Source organism: Lytechinus variegatus, chromosome 14 (genome assembly GCF_018143015.1).
Source record: "Lytechinus variegatus isolate NC3 chromosome 14, Lvar_3.0, whole genome shotgun sequence".
Classification (NCBI taxonomy): Eukaryota; Metazoa; Echinodermata; class Echinoidea; order Temnopleuroida; family Toxopneustidae; genus Lytechinus; species Lytechinus variegatus.
Window position 1 is genome coordinate 5,238,797 of NC_054753.1, and position 22,893 is coordinate 5,261,689.

The 22,893-nt window shown below is 38.2% G+C and overlaps 1 protein-coding gene across 1 annotated transcript; it reads left to right on the forward strand.

The window, feature by feature from the left end:
- The first annotated feature begins 162 nt into the window (after positions 1 to 162).
- On the forward strand, positions 163 to 12,669 carry LOC121427183 (mucin-3A-like). Its single transcript, XM_041623449.1, has 10 exons — positions 163 to 2,217; positions 2,549 to 2,662; positions 3,441 to 3,568; positions 4,118 to 4,343; positions 4,960 to 5,103; positions 5,744 to 5,770; positions 6,335 to 6,565; positions 8,343 to 8,539; positions 11,038 to 11,145; positions 12,444 to 12,669. Exons 1-10 carry the CDS (start codon positions 237 to 239, stop codon positions 12,471 to 12,473), a joined length of 3,186 nt encoding a protein of 1,061 aa, XP_041479383.1. The 5' UTR covers positions 163 to 236; the 3' UTR covers positions 12,474 to 12,669.
- Positions 12,670 to 22,893: the final 10,224 nt, after the last annotated feature.

Here is a 22,893-nt window from a genome sequence, read left to right on the forward strand (position 1 = left end):
GCAAAAGTCGACTTTCGGAATCACTAAGCATCATCCAGAGACCACGGATATTTCCCAAAAGGAAACAGGAACTATTGTTATATCAGAACTTGTGTCTAGCATTTTAAGCGAGGCACCAAGCATTTCGACAAATGCTGGTACTGTAAGTGAACGTATGTTTAAAAGCAACTCGCCCAACTAACGATGTAACCACTATTTCTGAGAATGACTCTAGAACAGACATTTTACTTACAGAAATGGGTGATACAGAGCCGATATCATACGCCTCATCAAATTTTATTGATTCAACAGTCACTCTTGAATTTGAAACGGCTATAGTGACCCTAGAAGACTTTGATATGCTACAGAAACGAACATCAACAACAAGCATGGATCGTCAGTCAGACAGGGTAACTCCCAAAATGGATGGAATAACGTTTCAGAAAGTAACCGCTAAAGACCCTTTAATTGCATCGTCTGAGACAATCGAAACAACTTCTGAATTTGAAACGACATTCAAACCTGAATTAGGTAGAACCGATTTGATGACTACCATTGTTTATCCAGAAAGTCCCTCTACACTAAGCACAATAAGGAAGGACACACAAGAAACAGTGAGTGCAGCTCAAGCAACCGATGATCTTACTTCAGACCTTGGTAGTTCATATAGTACGATGCTTAAAACCAGACCCCCGACTTCTGGTGAGGACTTACATTCAACTGCAGAATTTGAAGAAGGGAAAACGACTTCAATACTTTCTGAAACGGAAATCGTCACCAAAACCACACCCATCGCTATAACACAAGGAACTACATCGGATTCATTTACATCACAGTCTCGAACTATTTTTAGTCCCTCTGTTTCGGATGAATTAGTATCTGTTACGTTAGACATAACTACAGGGCACATCATCGACGATTTAGATGAGGAACTCACTCCAGAATTATGGCATTTTGCTGATAGTATTTCTTCATCGGCACCCATTGAGAATCCATACCCTCCACTGCGAACAACTGAGGAAAGAGCGGTAGATGGGAAAACGACTTCAATACTTTCTGAAACGGAAATCGTCACCAAAACCGCACCCATCGCTACAACACAAGGAACTGCATCGGATTCATTTACATCACAGTCTCAAACTATTTTTAGTCCTTCTGTTTCGGATGAATTAGTATCTGTTACGTTAGACATAGTAGAGCACATCATCGACGATTTAGATGAGGAAATAACTATAGAATCGTGGCATGGCACTGGCATTACCTCAGCGACACACGCTGATAATTCATCTTCCACATTGCAAACTGAGGAAAAAGCAGATGGAACGACTTCAGTTCTTTTTGAGGCGGAAACTGTCGTCACCAAAACCGAACCCATCGCTCCAACACAAGGAAGTACATCTGATTCAGTTACGTCGCAGTCTCAAACTATTTTTAGTCCGTCTGTTTCAAATGAATTAATATTTGTTACGCCTACAATAGACACAGCTAAAGGGGACATCACAGACGATTTAGGCGATGACATAACTATAGAAATTTGGCATGGCACTGAATTTACTACAGCAACACCCACTGAGAATACACATCCCCTAACTGAAGGGAGAGCGATTCCTTCATCTTCTGATGTATCTGATGTCATAACTCGTATTGTAAAAGAAGAAATAACAGAAGGGGTAACAACCGTGGTTCCTTCAACTGAGGATATAATAACAGCCTCTTCAAGTAACACAACGTCCACTAATGTAATGGCTCCTTTTACTACGACACCAACGAGAGCTGAAATATCTTCATCTCAGGAAACTCCTGTTGTTCACACATCCGAGGTCCGCACCTATATACCCAGCGATGACGAGGAGAAAACAGGTACATCCACAACCGAAGATAGAACATATCCGAATACATTATCCACTGAGGGTATAACTGCTGCCCCAATTACTCAAGAAATACACACCGTAAGTGAGGCTACAGTAAGACCTCACCGAAGTACCACAGCAGAAGCAAGCACATATGCATCAACGACTGTAATGTCTACACCCTCTCCAAAATTTCAAACCACATCAAGACTCGTTTCAACATCACCTGCCTTTGGATTTTATACAACCAAATCGTCTAGTCATGCTAGTAGTACAACGGAAGCAGGCTTCAAAACTACGATGACTACACCTTCAAGACTCCCTTCCACGAGAGATACTTCATTTGCGCAAACTGATCTGAAATCCGATTCACCTACAATTACCAGAAGTAAGTTCTTTTCCATATTTTAGTTTCTCGTAGTTTTTATCATCATGCACATTTGATACAGGAACAAGATACTACAGAATTTTGATGAAGAATTTTCAAGCATAAACATGTATTTTATTGATAGATAGATGAAGAATAAGATCGAAGCGATGAAAAATGTAGACATGACCCTGGTCACATAATGATCTCCTTTACTGCATCTAAAGTGTAGGAAAAGATATGATGCTCACTTGATTTTCAATGCTCAATTTAACTTTAAATATGCATTTTCTGCAATTCATAACATTGGTAATGCGACATCTTGTAATTACTCGTATTTGCAATTCTGTAGAATCTTGGTGTGATGTGAAATGCCAAGGACCGAATGAAGTTTGCATACATTCTGATGAAGGCTACTCCTGTAGATGTATTGATGGCCATGAACGGGTGGATGACGTCTGCAGTGGTAAGCGAAGATACAGTGCTGTTACCTTTGCTTTGCTTTACGTGTCATGCTAACTGAAGCTGTGAGTAGATTCAATTAGTCATGTTAGTGATGGTCATGAAGTCTTTGGGCTTTTTTCTCTTTTCTGTCAAAAAAAAAGAAACAGAACAAAACAAGAATAGAAACAAGAATAAAAATCTTATTAAGTTAGGAGACTTCCCAAGTAGTATAAGCAATACGGTTTTCTCTAGATAACAGTTTTGCTTCCTTAAAGAAATCATTATGCATCCCTATGCGACATGATATGCTTCTTTGTCGTTTACGATTACTATAAATTGATACAAAATCAAGAGTTTCATAACAAAAAAATGTATCCTTTTCAGTTTTGACATAGTTTAATGAAGTTTCTCTGTGCGCGATGTTACTGATGAAATTTAAGCTATTTTGAAAAGAACTAATGACGATAAGGATTTACGTGTTTTAGAATGCGGTAATGGGTTCACATGTGCTCTTTGAACTGGCCAATATAAAATTTAAGCAATGACATATGGCAATTGGAGATTGAGAACAATATGACAGATTTGCGAAAAAGCTAACTAGTCGTAGGGAATAAAGAACACAATAATAATAATTATTATGAGTGTGTTGCTTTGCAGAAATCGATTTATGGCGGGAAATATATCAAACGGCAAGACCCGATGAAGAAATTGACATTTTTTTTCACCACATTTATCGATAATTTTCTCTATAATTAAAACAACGCAGATTTAATGTACATGTTTATCCTTCTTTTTCTAAGAGGTATACACATTCAAGGCTGATGTTAAGATAGTCTTGATCAAGGGCAGGGAGGCCATATATACACCAGAACTAACCATCTCATCATCGACCTACTTCAAGGAGCTTGAGACAGAATTTTGTAAAGCAGTATGTAAAGTAACACCTGTATCTTTTCTAGAACCAAAATTTATGATATGACCCAATGCATACGATTTCAATTGCATCATCTTAATCATACATTCTTATATGTTTCATATTGCTTAACGAGATCTCTTAGTATACATTTTATTAACAAGGAATAAGAAACGTCAATTGCTGAAGCTATGGAGATTGTCATCTATTAATGCGGTGCGGATAGATTCTTCCTTAAAAAATCTTTGGATATCGAATAATTTAATGTAGGCTTATGCCGATGCCATACTCTGTTATTGAACCTTTCATATTTGTTTAACCTTATATTCCTTCTCCCGGCCTTTTAGCATCCGTACAAACTTTTAACATTTTGTCAGGAAATTAGGAAGAGTTTCCAAACAATATTTTTTAGGACTAATTTCTGAATAACTTAAAGTATTGAGCCAGTAACCGTAACGTTTTGTTATATTATAAGACGAGTAGAATACAGATAGGCCTGTTGATTAACAAAACACTGCTGGTTTTAAAATACTGAATGGTCATGTCTCACTTTGATTTTTTCAGATGGAACTTACGTATAAAACGTACATTGAAAAGACATCGTCATTCTACCATTGTGACGTCATTAACTTCCGACCTGGAAGTATAATCGTGGAATATATGGTTAGGTTTACGTCACCTTCCGTCAACGAGGCAATGCTCATGAACGAAACATTGGTTTACTTGGACAAGAATAACGGAACATTTCCTCGAGAGATTAGTCTTGAATCATCTCTCGTAGAATATGGGCGTAAGTTGAGCTTGTTTTAGAGTTGATGCTAATGATGATGGTGAAGGTGTTGCTTTATTTGGTGGTGGTGGTCGCGGTAGAGGCGGCGGAGCTATAATGAGGACAATAATGATTTCCTGAGAGTAGTAGCAGAAGTATTAATAGTAGTAGTGGTAGTAGCGATACTGATAATGAAGACAATGATAATAATAATAATAGTAATAATGATGATGGTAATAATACTAATAATAAGTGATGATAATCATAATAATTATAATACTCGGAATAACATGGCACTTTTTTCTGGAGGATACAAACGCAGCTTTTATTCACCCAGCTTTAAAGCGATTTTTCTATTGATTAACGAGTTGAGTGCATTGAATGAAATATTTCCACCAGGCAGAAGGCCTACTCATTCACCTCACTTGGATCTAGGTAACACATTTATAAGTATATTTCTCACCGAATGGAAACAGATCTAGAGGAGGAAGGGGGGGGGGGAGTTAGAAATGTAAGTCTTCCATGGGCCCTGCTCATTGACCATAATGATCATAGCAAAGCTGCTGCTCCTTCTTCTGCTGGTAGTATATCCATGAACTTGAAATATTTTGTTGATATCTGTCTTTTTCCTATTTAGCCGCCAACGAATGTCTCCTTAACATATCCGACTGTGATCCAGCGGCTAAATGCATCGATAGAGGATCGGCAAAATTTACCTGTAGATGTTCTCCTGGCTATGATGACCTATATGAGGAGCAGCTTCCGGGTCGCTATTGCAGCGGTATGGATTGCTTCAAAAAAATTTTTGTTGCAAGATCAGAAGAAATTCGAAAGTGCTATGTCAGATTTTTTTTTATCGTCAGTTACTAAATTCTCTGTATCGAATTTGTCGGTTCTAAAGCTCTAGATACATTTGTTTGAAATGAAATTATATTACCGATACATCTCCCACAAGATTTATCATTTGCGATCAAATTATTTTGGCAATTTTCCGGAATTTGCTGAAATTGCTAAGGAATACCCGTCATTTCGAGTCATTTAGCCTATGTGTAAAACGGCAGCACTCGAGACAAACCAAACCTGGTGTTCGGACTGTGTTCGGACTAATCTAGGTGTTTAGCTGTCTATAAAGTGATCACCATATTTCTTACATCAACTGACATACACTGTAAAAAACGAAGTGCTAATTTAGCACTTACAGTGCTTGTATAGTGACTGCACTACGAGTGCTGATTTTCTAGTTTAAATTTGAAATAGGAAATCAGCACTCGTGTTACAGTCACTATACAAGCTCTGGAAGTGCTAAATTAGCACTTCAATTTTTACAGTGTATGATGTGGGATAATCTAGGCCTTCTGATTCATATTCCATACCAATTGCACTTAAATATAACATCTTGTTTTCTCCTCTGCTTCTTGCAGCTACGCATCTTCCACCATATATGCTTGGTAAGTTGATTACTGCAGTAACTGCACTGTAAAAAATGAAGTGCTAATTTAACACCTGCAGTGCTTGTATAGTGACTGCACTAAGAGTGCTGATTTTCTAGTTTAAATTCAAACTAGAAAATCAGCACTAGTAGTGCAGTCACTATACAATAACTGTATCATTTTTTACAGTGTGTGATGATTTTTTTTGGATTGATTTTCATCAATTGATGTTACATCAATAAACACAAATGCAGTGATCGTGTTGAAGTATAGGGGGGGGAGGGGCGTCTTTATGAAATGAGTCTTTATTAATGAGGACACTGTCATTTCTGGAAGCACGTCTCCCGTCCTCATAATAATAGGCATGCCGGTAATGGATGAAAAAAAATTGTAATGTCGTGTCCTCTCTCAACATTGTTATTATTTTTCTCATTTGACATGACGAATTCACACGAACAGAGTTCAGATTTACCAATTACATACAGACTTTCATTGCTATCCTAGGGAGACCTAAGTCTATATACTCTATAAGATAATTATATTCAATTTTGAGTACATCTTTATTTTGCTTTCCTTTTCAAGCAACTTGGGTCAAAGTCGTCATCATCCTTGGAACCATCGTCATCATCATCCTCATCGTTCTCCTCGCCCTGTGCACGATGGGGAGAAGGATGAGAGGAAGGCGATCTGAAGAGTATACCGCTGGACACTCAGAGGCGGGATCTACCACGTTGCTAGGATACGGGTATCGCAAGACGAACGACGTGGAAGGTATTTCTTACATTAGTCGACATAGCACCCTGGAGAAAAGAGGTGGGTCAGCATTATGACAAACACGAACAATAATTTATATTTCACAATCAAATGACCCTACAGTAAAACAGCGTATTTTCAATTTTCAGTACTTAGTACTTTCAATTTTCAATTATTTTTTGCAATTTATACAATCTCAAACCGGATTGCACGACAAAGCCAACCAAAGTTATTTTCGATAATTGGTCAGCATATTCCCTTTCTGTTATTCAATTTCTTACCTTTAAATGCAGTGTACATGTACTTATTGATACTTGTTTGCATGATTTTGTTTTGATTCTGAGTAACGGAACATTTTGCCCGGGGGGGGGGGGGGGGGAGGCCACTTCCATTCACGAGTGGATACCATGCGCGACCATGGGATCTCGAAAAGCACCCTAAACACGTAATTTCCGCATTCTGAAAATGCACCCCTTAACAAGTATTGGCATTCGAAACCCTACCCTTAACAAGTATTGGAAACAAAACGATACTCTTGGCAAATATTCCCTGAAATGAACCTCTAGACAAGTACAGGAATGTGTTATTGTTACGGGTCCTTCGGTTGTCGGCTTTACCTTATTTGGTTTAGTACGACCCCACCTTCTACACCTCACGCAAATCGGACTCTCAACACGAAATGTTGGGCCAAAAAGAACATCCTTTATGAAACATTTTAATTTTGTTTTATCATCCCCGCAAATTCGACCCTAAACACGTAATTTTCCTAGCGAAATTATTTTTGTGTTTTTAATACCCTTTTCACGTTACGTACGTAACGTGCCCTATTGCAAAAAAGACATCCTTTTTAAGTGTTTTTTGGGTCGCGCATGGTATCCACTCGTCAATGTAAGTGCCCCCCCCCCGGGACATTTTGTTATATTTTGTAACTTTGAATGAAATTTTATGCTATGTTTTTCTTCGCATGAAAATACTACAGTGGATTTACCTGGATGGGGTATGGGTTAGGGCAGTCCGCGGACTTTATTTATTTGGTTATCTTTGCCCAATGCCTGGCAGCTCATCCAGGTGAATCCAGTTTTTAATCATTTTTGTGTTACTGTATTATTGGAACAATTATTTTTTACCATTGTACCATGTATATGACTTGTTTGATATTCTGCCAAATAAAATAATAATATCAGAAAAAAAGATGAATGGCTAATGGAGAATATGCATATTTTATTGTTCCTATTCACCTTATTAATCTAATACCTATACAAAGATGAAATTAGATAAATATTAATAGATGTGTTTTGACTAATGGACTTCGAATCACGCATACTTAGAAAATGAAGGTATTCGTAAGGTGTGAAGTATGCGTCATCTAAGCATGTTTTTCCTCAAAAGCAAATCCCCTTAAAAAGAGGGAAAAATAGACCCCACCCAAAAATATAATGTATGGGAAAAAACGCATGTAGTTATTGATTACAATAAAAAGAGAGATTAGCCGATGCAGAATTCCACTAGCGTAACTACGAGGGGGGGGGGGCAGACTGCCCCCACCCCTGACGAGTCACAACCCATGCAAGGGACCTATCCCTGCCCCCCCCCCCCCCGACCAGAAGTTGAGGACCTTTTTTTTTTCTTTGCTTGTCGATTTTTTTTCTGGCACGAAATCCTTTGTGGTTGAAGACGATTTTTTTTGCGGACGATTTTGCCCGCCCTATGGAAAATCCTAGGTACGCTACTGCCCGTACACGTATACTGAAATGGCTGCTGTCATAGATTGATGGAGTATTCAAATTTAATTGTCATCAAATACGCTCATTACTGGTTGATTTTTATTCGTCTTCAGAAGCATCTTTGGTTGAGGTCCATCATGAAGAAGAAATGACCGAATCTCCTCGATCTCAAACGGACTCTGAGGTCATTCGGACGGGTATCCGGCCGTATGAATGCGAGGAGGTTCTCGTATCGAAGGAGATGGACAGAGAATTGCAAGCTCGGATGGACAATATTGGTCGATTTCTGAAATACTCTGCTCCATTGAATGTAAGTTCAATATGTTAATGGAAATCATTTATATCATAAGATTTTCCCTTGTGTTTTTTCTCCTCTTGTTTTTCTTCAAATTAATTGTAAATGGTCAGGCGTTTCTGTGATAAATGAACATTGAAATCTTTAGATGAAATGTTCGCATGATCATTATTGGTTTTAACACTGCATAAGGCTCTGAAGAATAATCTTTGCATGACCATATTTTCCCTAACATTTAGTCAATCTCCACCTCTTTTTTAAATCTATTTATTCATTTGTTAATCTATTTCATTTGTTTATTCATCCAATTTGTTAATTTATTTCAGGGTTCCCACAGAAATTTGAAAACTGAATTCCATGACTTTTCCCTGACTAAATTGCTGCTTTCCACGACTTGCTTTCTGGCACCGTTTCCAAAATCAGACACATTACATGTATGATGGCCTCCATAACCTCCCCTCACAGCCATCCATTCCACCCACTGCCTTACTCATGACATGTACATCTACATGTATTATCATTGGTATATGGTCTGTTGCTGACCAGGGTACAGTACCATTTTTCGTTTCACCAACATCAAGATTAAAAATTGTCTTGAACACAGACTCATGTAATTTCTTGAACTGACAGATTTCCATGAACTATTTCCAAATTTTGAGAGCATAGCATGCAGATCTTGTCACTAAAGTGAACTATACAATACATGTAAATGTCAAATTTTCCAGGCATATTGAAATTAGGATCCTGAATTCACCTTTACTACAAAACTTCCACATAAAAGTCATGGAATTCTGTTTTCAAATTTCTGGGGAATCCTGAATTATATGAAGATGAAACACTTTACATATGTCACACATGAGCCAATTATTACAAAAAAGTGACATGAGTTTTACAATAAGGTGACATAAAAAAAGGCTAACAAAAACATCCTCATCCTAAAATTCTCAACATAGTGTTGCATTTCACTCTACATTACAAAAAAATGAGGCCATTTGTGATACAACTTGAGGACACCAGCTAAATTAACAAGTGTATTTCTCTATATGCTCCAAAAATAATGAGGATATCTTGAAAATTGGACATTTGATGCCTAGATTTGGTATTTCATTAAACATCATTTTCAAGTAACTTTGGCAGAGAGGACACATTACTTGATGCTAAAATAGCAATTGAAACATCTTGTGTAACTAAGAGATTCGGAACCTTATGAATGTATTGTGTTCTGATAGCCATGCTGGTAGTGCTTGATCAGTTGTGGCTTGATATGTCAACTAATTGCCATGAATGTTGAGTAAAATTGTACTAAATTTGAAATTTAAATTCTCTAAAAACAAGAACGCAAAACTGGTTACAAAATGTGACATATTAAAAATACTTTGACTGATTAACATCTTGTATCATTGCAAATAAGATGAAACTTTCTGTAGTCTGGTTGTCCAAATTTAATGTCAGGAGCAATCAATTTATTCATGGCCATGAGTATTTTGAGTGAGAAATGTGGATTGTGGCTGTGTTATACATGTATTCACAAAAACCTTTTTTGTTATTTCAACCTTGCTAGCCCTAACACTAAGTCATCTTGGATTTTTGAACATACAGACAACTGACTGGTCTTGTAACTCACACTAGTGTATTACTTGACCCTTTAAACCATGGTTTAGACACCAAACTCATATTCCCCAGACAGATATTGAACGAACTATGTCCTTTTATAAAAAAAAGTTACAAACATCAGACATTTTGTACTCCATTTTTGGAAGCCATCTTGAAATTTTTTGAACATACTAGTCCAATGAGTGTAATTGGAACTTGTCCTTATATATGATTTGACCCTTGAAACCATAGTTTAGACACAAAATCATATATCACCAGTGGATATAATTAAGCATGAGAGAACTTTGCGAGATACGACAAAACGTAAAGCTGCCATAGCCATGAGGTAAATGCAATTCCATGACTTTTACAAATTTTCCAAATTCCCTGACTTTTCCCTGACTTTCCAGGACCACAAATTTTTCCAGGATTTTCCAGGATTTTCCATGACCGTGGGAACCATGTATTTACATTCTAGTTTCACCTATCTTTCTTTTTATAATCCATTATCAAATATTGATAATTACTTTAGCAGTCCCTTGTATATATTTCCAGCACGATGGTTCGTTATTTCAAACGAAAAGAACATTACACATACACGTGTTTATATCTCCTTTCATAAAACGAGTTCAAGCTGAAGAACAGTTACCAATGATAAAGAGGAAGACTTGCATGTAGCGCAAATGAAAACAGAAATAATTACTGAATGAGCACGAAGATACCCTTTGAAATAATTTTCTCGTAATTTTAGAGTGCTTCTTTTTATCTAGCATTTTCCGTTTTGAATGTGGTTGTATCATTTGTCAGTATTCCAACCATTTTTCAAAGAATAATGAAATGCGGTATAGGAACGATTACGAATAGATATGCTTTGCCTTTCTCGTATCTATGTTAAAAATTACAATTTTCATCCATTTTAGGATTCACTTGGCGCCAGAATTGATTATTCTCTAATGTATATTCCCGAAGCTCCGACGATTCCCTTAAATCAAAGAAGGCGATCTGCAGAACAGCCAACAGAAGAATTCGTAAGTTAATTCGAAGTTCTAATGCAAAAATGGGAGAATAGGTTTCATATTAGTTTTATGGACTGGTCTGTTACACGGTTACGGCGTGTTATGGATTCCAAAATATTCTAAATTCCGTAGGTTCGAATACTTTGAACTGTTGAAGGTTCGATAATCCGACGATTTGGTATTCCGAAAATGAAATAAGTTTCGTTTTTCGAAGCTCCCTATGTCCAGTAGGCCTACAGAAATACAGATATTTTGTGTGCATGGTGAACATTTCATCGATTAAAAAAGAAAAAAAATGTTGTTAGATCTGACAACTTTTCTTGGTTTTGATTGGCTGAGAAGCACTGTTACTATGGTAACTATGAGATAAGACAGAACTTGCGAGATCAAAATTCTGACATGCCCTTCCATGAATTTCAAAATTGATGCTCCCCAGATAGACCGCCAGGAAGTAAAGCTCGTGTCGTTTATTAAATGTTCTGTACCAACTGTTTCGAATCACGTTTAATTTTAAGATTATATTGAGCCTTCAGAAAATAAGAATAAAACAAAAATCATTGCATTTTCGGATGAAAAACTTCTCGGAACAACAGTCCTCATTTTACTTCCGGATTACCGAACCTTTGAGATAATGCCACAAACGTTCGGATTAATCAAGAACCTCTTTCATATTTGAAAAAAAAAATCTTGCTATCAAGGATTTTTTTTAAAGGTATCATCGTGGAAGTTTTCGTTTAGCGGGTTTTAAACAAATACGGAAGCTGAACAATGTTTGTTATCTTTATATAGGCCTATATGATATCATTAACGGCAAGTAATTATTTTGCGACAATAAATTGCTCGTCTTTTTAACATCCTTGCCATTCACAATTACTATTCAATATTTGACATTTTTGTACACTTATCCAAATATGGCGCCAGTGTATTTGGATAGGGGATTGCGAAGCTACCCTATTAATGTCACGCCATTTTGTCCCGTCTCATATTGAATAACGGATAATTAATCTACACGACTAAGACCTCTTTTTTAATTGTCATCCTTCATGTTTTTGATAAACCTTGAACTGAATACGTTGCCATATTACATTATTCATTAAATGATGTGCACCACAAAGCTCTTAATTTCATTTGCTGGAGTCGAAAGTTAGTTAAGGGCACACGAAACTTGTACACATGAGTCAAAAAGAGAGAGAATGTTAAGAAATTGTCAGTGTTATGGATCCGTAAAAGGACATTATCTGTCTGGTCTATTCTCTTTAGTTTGTTTATTTTTGTTGTTGTTGTTGTTGTTGTTGTTTTCTACTACTCAGCTGGACTCATTACCGCAGACGTATCTTTGAAGGGGACATGATTCACCCAGTCAATATACCCAGGATACCGCTTGTGGAATAACGGACTGAACTTTCGTTGCAATCTGAAAGTGTTTCACCCAGATCATGTTACCGGATCACACGGCATGTTGCAACGTCGGTTGTTCGTGCACCAATGGGGAGTTTTCACATTTACTACAGAGACACTCTGTACAACCCATCGATTCCTTTGAAAATGCATTTAAATCATAATGGATAGCTGACAAGTTTTTGTCGAAAGTTGGTAGACGGGAACAGCAGGGCTCCGTAAGACAAAGATTAGCGATCAATCGCTAAATGAACTGACCAATCAAGATCAATGTTACACGCGCATTTGTCGCAAAGTACTGTCTAGGAACCAATCAGAAGTGTTCTTTCATATTTGCTATTCATCGCAAACCTTAGTGTTATGGAGCCCTGATCATCCGAAGATTTGCACCAGACGAACAATTGCAAATATGTCGTCCAGAGTCAAGAGATTCCGATGCACCGGTCCACCACCATTCGACAAAAACCTCTCAGCGCTCCATTGTGATTTTACTTGCATTTTAAAAGGAATATTTGCGTTGTAGAGAGCGTCTACGTCGTATGATGGGGTGTCCAAACTTCGCGCACTTTTCAAAAATATTCATCAGGCTTAATTTTGTCCACAAATTATTCATAATTCATACAAAACCAATTCAAGAAATAGTTACCACATTGACGGCAAGATCGTAAACTATAAAATCATGGACGAAAATGTAAAGTAGGTCACGGGGTTTCGCCGGTATCGCGATCTCAAAATTCTATTCCGATCGGCGAATGCGGGCTGTGCTGGAAAACCGTTCAGAAAAAGTGTGACCTAACTTCGCGCACCAAAGCTTTTGTGGAGATTTAAACAAAGACTCAAGCTCAAAAAGTGAAATATTTATATCAGATTGATGGAAAAATGCTATGGAATCGGTTAGTACCACATTTAACTCACATTTTTTATGATTTCTGCTTGTAAAATGGTGATATCGTGATGCTTGTTGCTTTCTTCAAAACGGGCGCTAACGGTGACAAATTTGCCGATCTTTTGCCAATATTTTCATGAATACTGGACTAATCCTAAAGAAACTTTCAGCGAAGGGTAATTTTAGGTCGCTTTTCACGTTGATGATGTCAGATTTTAAGGATATTGGCTAGTTTTGGAGATAATGACCGTCCGCGAAGTTTGGACACGCGCGAAGTTTGGATTCACTGCCATATAGATGTGAAAAGTTCGGATTCACGAATGTCGAGCAAGGGGTGTGATGACCCCATTTGGAAATTGGTAGTCTCGCTGTATCTTTTCATTTCAAATGTGTTTTTTTATGCGGTTGCGGTTCAATGAATATATTGAGATCGTAGAACGTAATCAAAGGGTTGCAACTTGATGAAGGTCATTTCCTGACATAAGAAAGAATTCGCCTTTGCGGATAGACGCTTGGTATCGTACAACATCTAACGAAAAGCTGCGATTGAGATTAAATGAATTTCAAAATAGAAAGACAGTGTCACATTGCAAGTTATCCAGTTTATATTTGAGTGTGGCCTGTTTTTCTACTTTTGACATTATATTATTCTGTATAAATTTTGTGCCAAATGATACTCTACATACGAAAAGGGGTATTTTTCAAGTATCGTGAATTCACTAAGATTTATTTTTGATATAGAATAAATTTTGTGATGTTACCCTTGAAATAATAAATTGAAATGTAAATCAAAGTATTTTCTATTATTTCAATTGTTCTCGTTAACAAAATGGTCTTTTTTCAGTGAAAGAATTAGAATGTAAGATCGACACGTGAAAGTAATGAACCAGTAAGTAAAGTGAGAAAAAAGTAGGAATGAGATTAAATTCTATCGGTCATTCCACTGTAGGTTCTTTTGATTTTAATCGGGGGATAAAGTTGATACGCTCGAGTAGAACAATTGAAGGCAAATAGGAAGATAAAAAGAGCGAGAGAAAGAGAGGATAAAATATGTGTAAGTGTGGGTGTGTGGGGGTGCTTGTCTCTAACTTATGATTCCCACTTCACACTATTTTTGTGATTGCAGAAAAAGTTCCCTAGAATACGTAACAATAGGCTACTGATGGTAGCGCGCATGCGCGTCCGAGCGTTGCTAGCGGTAACATTTTGGCGCGCAATTAATAAATAAGAGACCCTCTCCGACTATGCTCTGTTTGAATCATTGCACTGTTGAATGTTCGATAAATCTTTTCAATGGATACCTTGGAGTCTAAAATAAGGATAAAACAATCTTCATGAATGGAAAGGAGGAATACATTTGAAAATAAGATATTCACGGAGATTCGACGCATTTTCAGTGAAATTTTCGCCCAAAGGAAGTAAGTAGTAGCATCTTACCCAGTGGGTAATTTCAAGTCCGGTTTTGGAAATTGGATTGCTTCCACTAAGGCACAAGCTCCAAAACCTATTCTGATCCAAATCTTCTTCTTCTTCTGTATCCTTCCTCCGCTGTATCGGAGATCCGCAGTTTGATACTGCATTAATGGTAGCGTTACATATTTTGACGTGAGAGTAAGGTAGACCGAGAGAGGTGAATCTTATGCAAGAAATTTAAGACAAGTAGGTTAAGGTCGTTTCTGGAGGAATCTGCTAATTCGACGTCAGGTAGAAACAGGACGGAAGCGGTAAATTGTTGAGGTTCTTGATCATTGAAATCACACTATTGACCTTTCAACAACTACATGTAGTGAGCGATTTTTTAGGACCATCTTCATTTTATGTTTGGTGTTAAACTCGTCTTAAAATTGATAGGGGCCTACACCACACCAAAATGTCAAAAGTCAAAACTGACCTTGAAATCGCCCAGTGTGCGTCGCCAGAACGTGGGAGGAGGGGGGGGGGGGATTGGCGCTCAAGCCTTACAAACGATGAATGAAAGTTGTGACACATTGAATGTTTGGAAAGATTGACAAACTCTTTTTTTTCAATAATTATTCCAATTCAGATATAATCGAAGAAGAAAATGGTACAAATTTCAAAACGAAAATCCCGCCGTCTTTTCCGATTACCTCTTGCTGCCCATTCTAACGTTAGATCTAATTATAAGTTCTAAGCCTTTACTTACTCTACTTAGATTTACTGTACCGTAGTGTAGTGTATGTCCTTGGAATAAGGATTTGATAAAAAATAATAGGCCTAATATTAACAATGTGCCTGTGTTCATCTACTACAAATTATTAAATGTTTGTGACAGGTCCTACCTAAGGCGTCAATCTAACGTTAGGTTTATCATGTTACTGCTTTAAAATTACCTCTCTTGCATTTCATCAATATCATATGATTTGTAAGAAATGTGTTATCATTTTATTGCAGCCGTACTCAAGATGAACGAAACAAACGATTGTGACTACGACATCGACGATGATGGAGCTTGGGAAACTGTCTCTAAAAACAAGAAGACTAGAGACAAGATTAAAATGGACCAAAGACCTGTAGCAGCGGACAGGAAATCTGTTCCCAAACGGATAAAGGCCGTTGGGTCTGCGGGAACACGACGTCCACTCAAACAAAGTAATCCACCCTCTGGAGGGAGGAAAACGGTGCCATCTACGAATTGGAGAGAGGCAGCGAGGAAGAAAGAGTCCACGGAGATGCAGAAAAGAGTCCTCTTAAAGAATGTCCAGATTGGTCGATCTGCAAAACCTCCCGCGACACCGGCTAAGAAAGATACGACAAATCTACCTTGTAGAGGCGCTGCCGCCGGGGAAACTGTGACGACAAAAGACACAACTGTAAGGAAGTTTGATTCTTTCGAAGAGTATGACCAGACGTTTCCAGACCTACAGAAGGCTGAAGAAGAAACTGTTGCCCCGATTCAATCTCCCCCAGTGCAACATTATGCTAATGTCCAGTCTTTCTATGAATCGAATGGGTACGAAGTGACTGAAGACGTTATGCAGGCCCTAAATGCAATGATCATGAACAATCCTAGAATCCCATCGTTGCTTGACCCATCTTTAGGGCAAGGTGGTGTTACTCAAATGAACGTTGTCGAACATGGGTACCCTATAACAGATGTTCTAGCCAATAACAGTTACCTGGATAATGGATCATACACAGGCGTTACTTCAGATATTGGCTTTAAAGACCGCAATATGTTCCTTCCTGCTGAGCCTACGGGAGGAGGAATCGATGTCAATCCCCATGAAAATCACTTCAATATCCTGGCCAATGAAGTCCTTCAGGGTGCATTGGACACGCGAGAAACGAAAGAGGGCGGCCAAGAAACCAAAGATATGAATGCACTCTTGAATGTCAATTTGTTATCCCAGAGTGTTGAAGCTGGAAAAGAGATTGCAGAGAAACCCGTTGTCGGTGAGGAGCCTGCCTTAGACAGTGTGTGAAAAGAACACAAACACAGAATCTACTAGAAAATTGGTTCAAAATAACGACACCACTAGTGTTATTCGTAAAAGGATACCGTTGAAAAGAAAGAGGATAAAAGAACAGGGCAAATCCAGACACAAAGAGAGTCAAGAACAGAATACTGTGCTTGTGAAACAGGGATCAAATATTATGGAAGTGAGCCAGGATGACCAGAAGGAGATGTCCACGCCCCGCGAAAGTATTGCGATCCTTCATTCTGACATCAAGTCAAAACTTGATGAGATGATAGATACCGGCAATGATGGAAACGTAAACATGAACGACCGAATTACTGTGGATTCAAATGCTAATGAGATTGTCTTGACAGATTCTAACTCAGTATTTAAGAGCGACAACCAAAACAACAATTGCCAGGATGCGGGAGCGAGCGAAGACGACAGTTGCCTGGAGCTCACTGGGATGGAGTCGATGTGTATTCCTGACTGTTTCGAGACTGAGGTTATTGTTTGTAGTCGTTGTGAGGAGAAGGCTACTGATAAAACAGCCGATGCAGGAGATTCTGGAACATTGCAGAGAAACACAGAAATGGTGTGTCCAGAAGAAACCACACCTTCAAGAGAGACTAAGAAGGCAGAAGAAACTGCTACGGAGGAACCAATACAGATGGTGATTGAATGTGTCCAGACCGATTTGGCATCGGAAAAAGAGATGAAGAAAGTAAAAGTTGTTGACGAGATACCGAATGCAGAGATGGAGGAAATTAAGCAAGACATCACCAAAGACGACACCAAAGACAATCCTAATACAGATTGTCTGGAAAAAAAGCAAGTTCAATGTTTCGATGCGTTGAAGGAAGAGCCAGAGCTTACTGCGGACAGGAAATTGACCTATGGTGATGTCATTGAATATGTGATGAAGCAGCTAAAGGATCTGTATTCAGGGTGAGTTAAACATGTACTAATTGTGACTGCTCTTTGTTATTCCCGACTCGATGCAACACAGAATTCTGGGGCCTGTCTTACAAAGAGTTACGATTGATCCGATCAATCGCAACTATGGAAAAGCCAGCAAAGTCAACATGCAAAAATTCATATTTGTTAAAAAAATTCTAGATATGAATGTATATTCATATATTCATTGAATTTTTTACAATTTGATGTGTTCTCCTTTGTTTACATAGGACATTTTGTAAATTTCCTGTAGGAAAAATTATGACCTTGATGGATTTTAAAATTACGCAACATTTGGTAAGTGCATGTCAGACCCGAAATTGCTCTAAAACCTGATTCCGTGTACAAAGTCATTGCAGATGAAAAAAAAACAATTAAAAACAAAGGTTTGAAAAAAAATACATAAGAATAAAAAAAATACAATACATAAGAAATTGATTATACTTTTTTCAATTTTGTGGTAGATATAATATTGATACTCCAATGAAAAAATAGCATTGTACTAGCTATCTTAATTGACATTTTACATTAACATTTCAAATTCACATCCGGCTCTACGCGCGTGCAAATTTTCGCGGCGATCGCGCTATCAGCGGCCGAAATCTGAGGGGGGGGGGAGCCGGTCAAATTGACCCCCCTGTATATACTGGTCTGAAATAGCCCAGTTACGATAGGGTTAAATGAAAGCGATATGAGACTTGATTGATCGATATGATTTAACACTATAATGACATGGCTATTTCGAGCATTGGATTGGGCATTGGATTTGTCCCCCATTTTACGTTTTTGGGCAATTTTGCGTCAGCATGTACTTACGAAATTTTGCGTAGTTTGGGTTTCAAAATTTGCGTGAGACCTGAAAGTAAAAATTCAGATGCGGTCAACAAAGTTTGTGCGGCGGATTTATCGCGAAAATTGTCGGGGGGGGGGAGGTGAATCAGCACCTCCCAGTCTTTCTTTTTTGGTGGGGTTTTTAAACAAGTCTCGTTTAATTTCAATTTTCCAGAATGCGGGAAGTTTATCACCCTCTCCCTTGTCTCCTATTTCACAGGAAAGACAGCTTTCTTCCTGTGATCAAAATTGAACATGATGCCCTTCCCGAAGAATTAACAGGGCACCTGAATGTACTTCGGCAACTTGCATACAACTATACACCAAGTTTTCATCAATATGATACCACTTCGGAAGGATGTTCTGAATCGTCCTACAGTGACGCATCTGAGTCATCCGAAGATTCCACAGAAGACTTTGAAGTGACCACATCGACTGGATTTCCCGAAACAGATATGGACAAGACGCTGTTGAAACGTTTCCACGAAAAACTGCACGTGTTTGCGCAACTGAATCATCTGCATCAGGTGGTATCTCACCCAACACTTGCAGCCATGGTTGACGATTACAAGCTCATGGAGAATGAGGAGCTCCTCACAAGCTACGGATGCGACTTTTTCCCAGATCTTAATACCAATTCATTGTCAAGAAGTGAATCAGCTGGCAAGAGTTCCACTTTGGGCGTACAGATGGAAAAGGGCCCTTGGGGCAACATCTCTGGAGTTCAGACTGAAGAAGAGAGTACCAAGCCATGTACCACGTTCGACAACGGAAATGCAAGAGATGTGATAGAGAATTTTGTCACAACTGGAACGAACCCAGTTGAAGATGGCCATGCCCATCAGCAACTTTCAACCAAGGATCCGACATTTACAAACTCCGCTGCAGATATTCCATTACCGGAAGAACGGGATGGACACTGTTTCAAGACGAAAGATGGGCCAGGCGAAGCCTCCCTGAATTCCCTTATTTCGAGTCCGCACCTGACAAGTGCCAAGGGATTGGAGTTTTTCCAGCACTCTTTTCTTTCAAGTCCAGAAAATGTATCTGATGACGCTATCGTTTCTCTACAAGCTAATTCTGATATAAATGCCCCAGATGTAAAGGAATCATTTGAAGGGTCTTCTCGTCTTGTGGACATTCGTTGCTTCCTCTCGTCCCAACTGAAATGCATCGAAGAGAGTCTTGATAGGGAGATTCTGAATTCAATGACATCACGTCAGCGTGAACACGAAGGGGATGCAGGACAGGGTGGAGATACGATGAGACGATCTCGTCGTGTTCTGGGATGTAGCAAGGAACAAACCGCTGAATCTTCCACCAAGGACAAAACTGGTGAGAAGTTCGATGATACCACAGAATACCACATTGATGATGAGGATTTGCTTTTCAAAGGCTGGATGGACAAGACGCTAGTTGAATGCATAGCAAACCCAAGTGACAAGGTGACGATGGATAACCGAAACAGGCGGCAATATAGAACAAAGAAGTTTAGGGCTCTGCCATATTGGTGGATGCCATGAAGCATAAAATAACGTAGTTAATGGAAAGATCCATGAATTTGGAATGAATGTGTAAATATCAACTAATGAACTGTTATATGAAATCTTATGCTACTTGAAGAGGTGATGGCAAGGGCACAAGAAAAAAAGTATACAGTTTAACATGGACATAGACATTGGGTGTCTTGATTTACGTTGGCTTATCAAAGTTTTTTTCAATGATTTAAAGGAGATGTAGGGCTAAATATCGCCAAGATTTGCGATACAAGTAAAGTACTTGAGCATTCTTAGGTGCTCCACCTTCAGTGACCAGCAACCGGGTTTCGGTTGAACTGGATTTTAGATTTACTTAATGGATAAAATGATGGAGATTTGTTTGTTCTTTTACTTCTGTTACTCTAGAACAAGGCAATTGGGCCCAATGGCCAATATACCAACTTTGTAATATACCTACCACGAGAGCTTTTTATAAGCATAATTGTCACCTGACCGGATATCTTATCTGGCATCTCTCTTCGAATTTGAAAGGTAAAAACGAAATTCACCGAATGCTATCGAATTTAGTACGTTCTTTACCTTAACTGAAAAACCGGCATGCTTGGCGTCGTTACCAGTCCGTGCCATATCGATACACGATTATAGTATAACTTCAAGGGGAGGGGGGGGGGGGGGAGGCAAAAACCTGTTTATAAAGGTGATGTTGTGAGGAAAATCTGGATTTATGTTCAAAGTATTGAGTCATTCACTTAGGAAAATATCAATATTTTGGGAAAAACATGCTATTAAAAAAAATGAGTCAGTTACTTTGGGAGTATGTCAGAAAATATAAGCTATCGATTAAGCACTTCTTAGACCAGTAATTTTAGAAATCATTAACAAAGACGATTGGGAGACCCCCCCCCCCCCGCGAGAATCTCGTGGAATTTGTACATGAATTGTTAGTATCTCTCAAGTTTACAGATGTTGACTAGCATGTGCACAAAGAAACATCTGGGAAATGACCCACCCGTAAATCTATACATTTTGAAAGCATTGGGCTATTCGAAATTTGTACACGTGTACATTGGGTGATTTCAAGTCCGGTGTTGGCCTTGGTGTTGAAATTTTGATTGCTTCCCCTTGCTTCAAAACTTAGAGTTTGTAAAACTAATCCACATCATATTATTGGCATCAACAACTAGTGAGTGACTTTTCGGGACCAACTGCATTTTATGTTTGGTGTTATAATCGTGTAAAAATTGACCTAACACCAACACCAAAAGTTCAACACCGAACTTGAAATCACCCATTATGTAATGACAGACTTGATAAAAATTGTAAGGGCAGGCGGTCGTGTTTTTCTTCTGAATCTAGTCTTTCAAACAGAGGGTCGTGGATGTGAATCCAAGCCATGGCATGTCTTCAAGAAACTTATACAAATTGAGCTGTAATCAAGATTCAAGATTGTTTTCACCTCACAACGCTGAGGTGAATAGGTAGCCGGCAGGATTACTTCCATGAATATGCAGAACGCTGAAAGGCAGCTCGAGCTAAGTCCTGGGTAATAACAATAATATTACGCCTCAGAAAAGATTATTTCTAGATACATACATGCACGTTTATATAAATGTTATTATTGAAATGCTACATAGATGATTCCTTTTGATGATTTTTACGGGAAGAATAAGTTGATGGAATTCCACGAAAAGAACTAAAAGCTTTCAGGCTATGTAGAATAGCCACATCGAACTTTCAGAAAAGGTTCAGAAACATTTCCTGTATAAAGGGTTAAAAAATGGCTACCGCCCGTGCATTGTTTACTTGAGCGTAAGGTCACGTCAGTGGATATTTCGGCTCAAATTACTTATGAATGGGGTGGGGTAGTACACAAATCACAGACAACCATATTTATTTTTGTACAACCTATTGTTGTTAATATTGACATGTTCGTCGATCATAGTTTTGATTATTATTAACTCAGATTGATCTCAGATTGATATCATTGCTATTGCATTGTCAATTATTTGTAGATATTGTAATTCTGTACGATTAGAAATGAATTTTCTACAGAAATATAAATACACCCATCAGATTAAAGTTTGCTTTTCGAATTTCATTTTCCTGTATAGGGCCTATGTTTAAAACTAAGTGATTCATGAAGAGCATTTTGTAAAAAAATAATATCAAAAGAAAATTAGGGGATAGTTATTAATATTATTTGCATTCCCTATTGTTAAATGTTATTTGGTGGCCGGGGTCATCCTACCATATTTTGATTTTTTTGTATAAAAGTTTGTCGTCAATGTATTGTTTTGTTTAATTTGGTGGTTAAGCAAATAAATTTAATTCAATTGAAATCTCTATCTTGGTTAGTGCTTGGCATTCTGCTCCCCCCTGAAAATCCTGTGCAAGTTTCCACAAATTTCATCAGGTACATGTACGGGCGCGTGAGTGTGGGGTTGTGCGTGCTTGTTTATGGATGGGTATGCCGAGGGCTTTTCATGAAAGGACTCGTCGGACGTTTTATCCGACAAGTCCCATCTTATCCATCAGTTAGCCAATCAAAATCATGGAAAGACGTCATTACTGACTTGTCCGATGAAAATATTGATGAAACGCTCCCCTGAACGTTATGTTACGTGTGTGCTTGGAGGTATGGGAATGAAAAGACTTCGGGGATGTAAAGGAGTACTTCAGGCTAAAAAAAATATGACTTGAACAGATTAAAGGAGAATGAAACCTTTGGAATAGGATAGCTTGTGTGAAAACAGGAAAAAAATAAATCAAC

What these genes read in the sequence shown, in the direction of transcription:
- LOC121427183 (XM_041623449.1), top strand. Translation starts at nt 237, where the DNA reads ATGGGTGATACAGAGCCGATATCATACGCCTCATCAAATTTTATTGAT. An exon ending in TTCACCTACAATTACCAGAA is followed by an intron (nt 2,218 to 2,548) that starts GTAAGTTCTTTT and finishes GCAATTCTGTAG; the next exon opens with AATCTTGGTGTGATGTGAAA. An exon ending in AACAGCCAACAGAAGAATTC is followed by an intron (nt 11,146 to 12,443) that starts GTAAGTTAATTC and finishes TCTACTACTCAG; the next exon opens with CTGGACTCATTACCGCAGAC.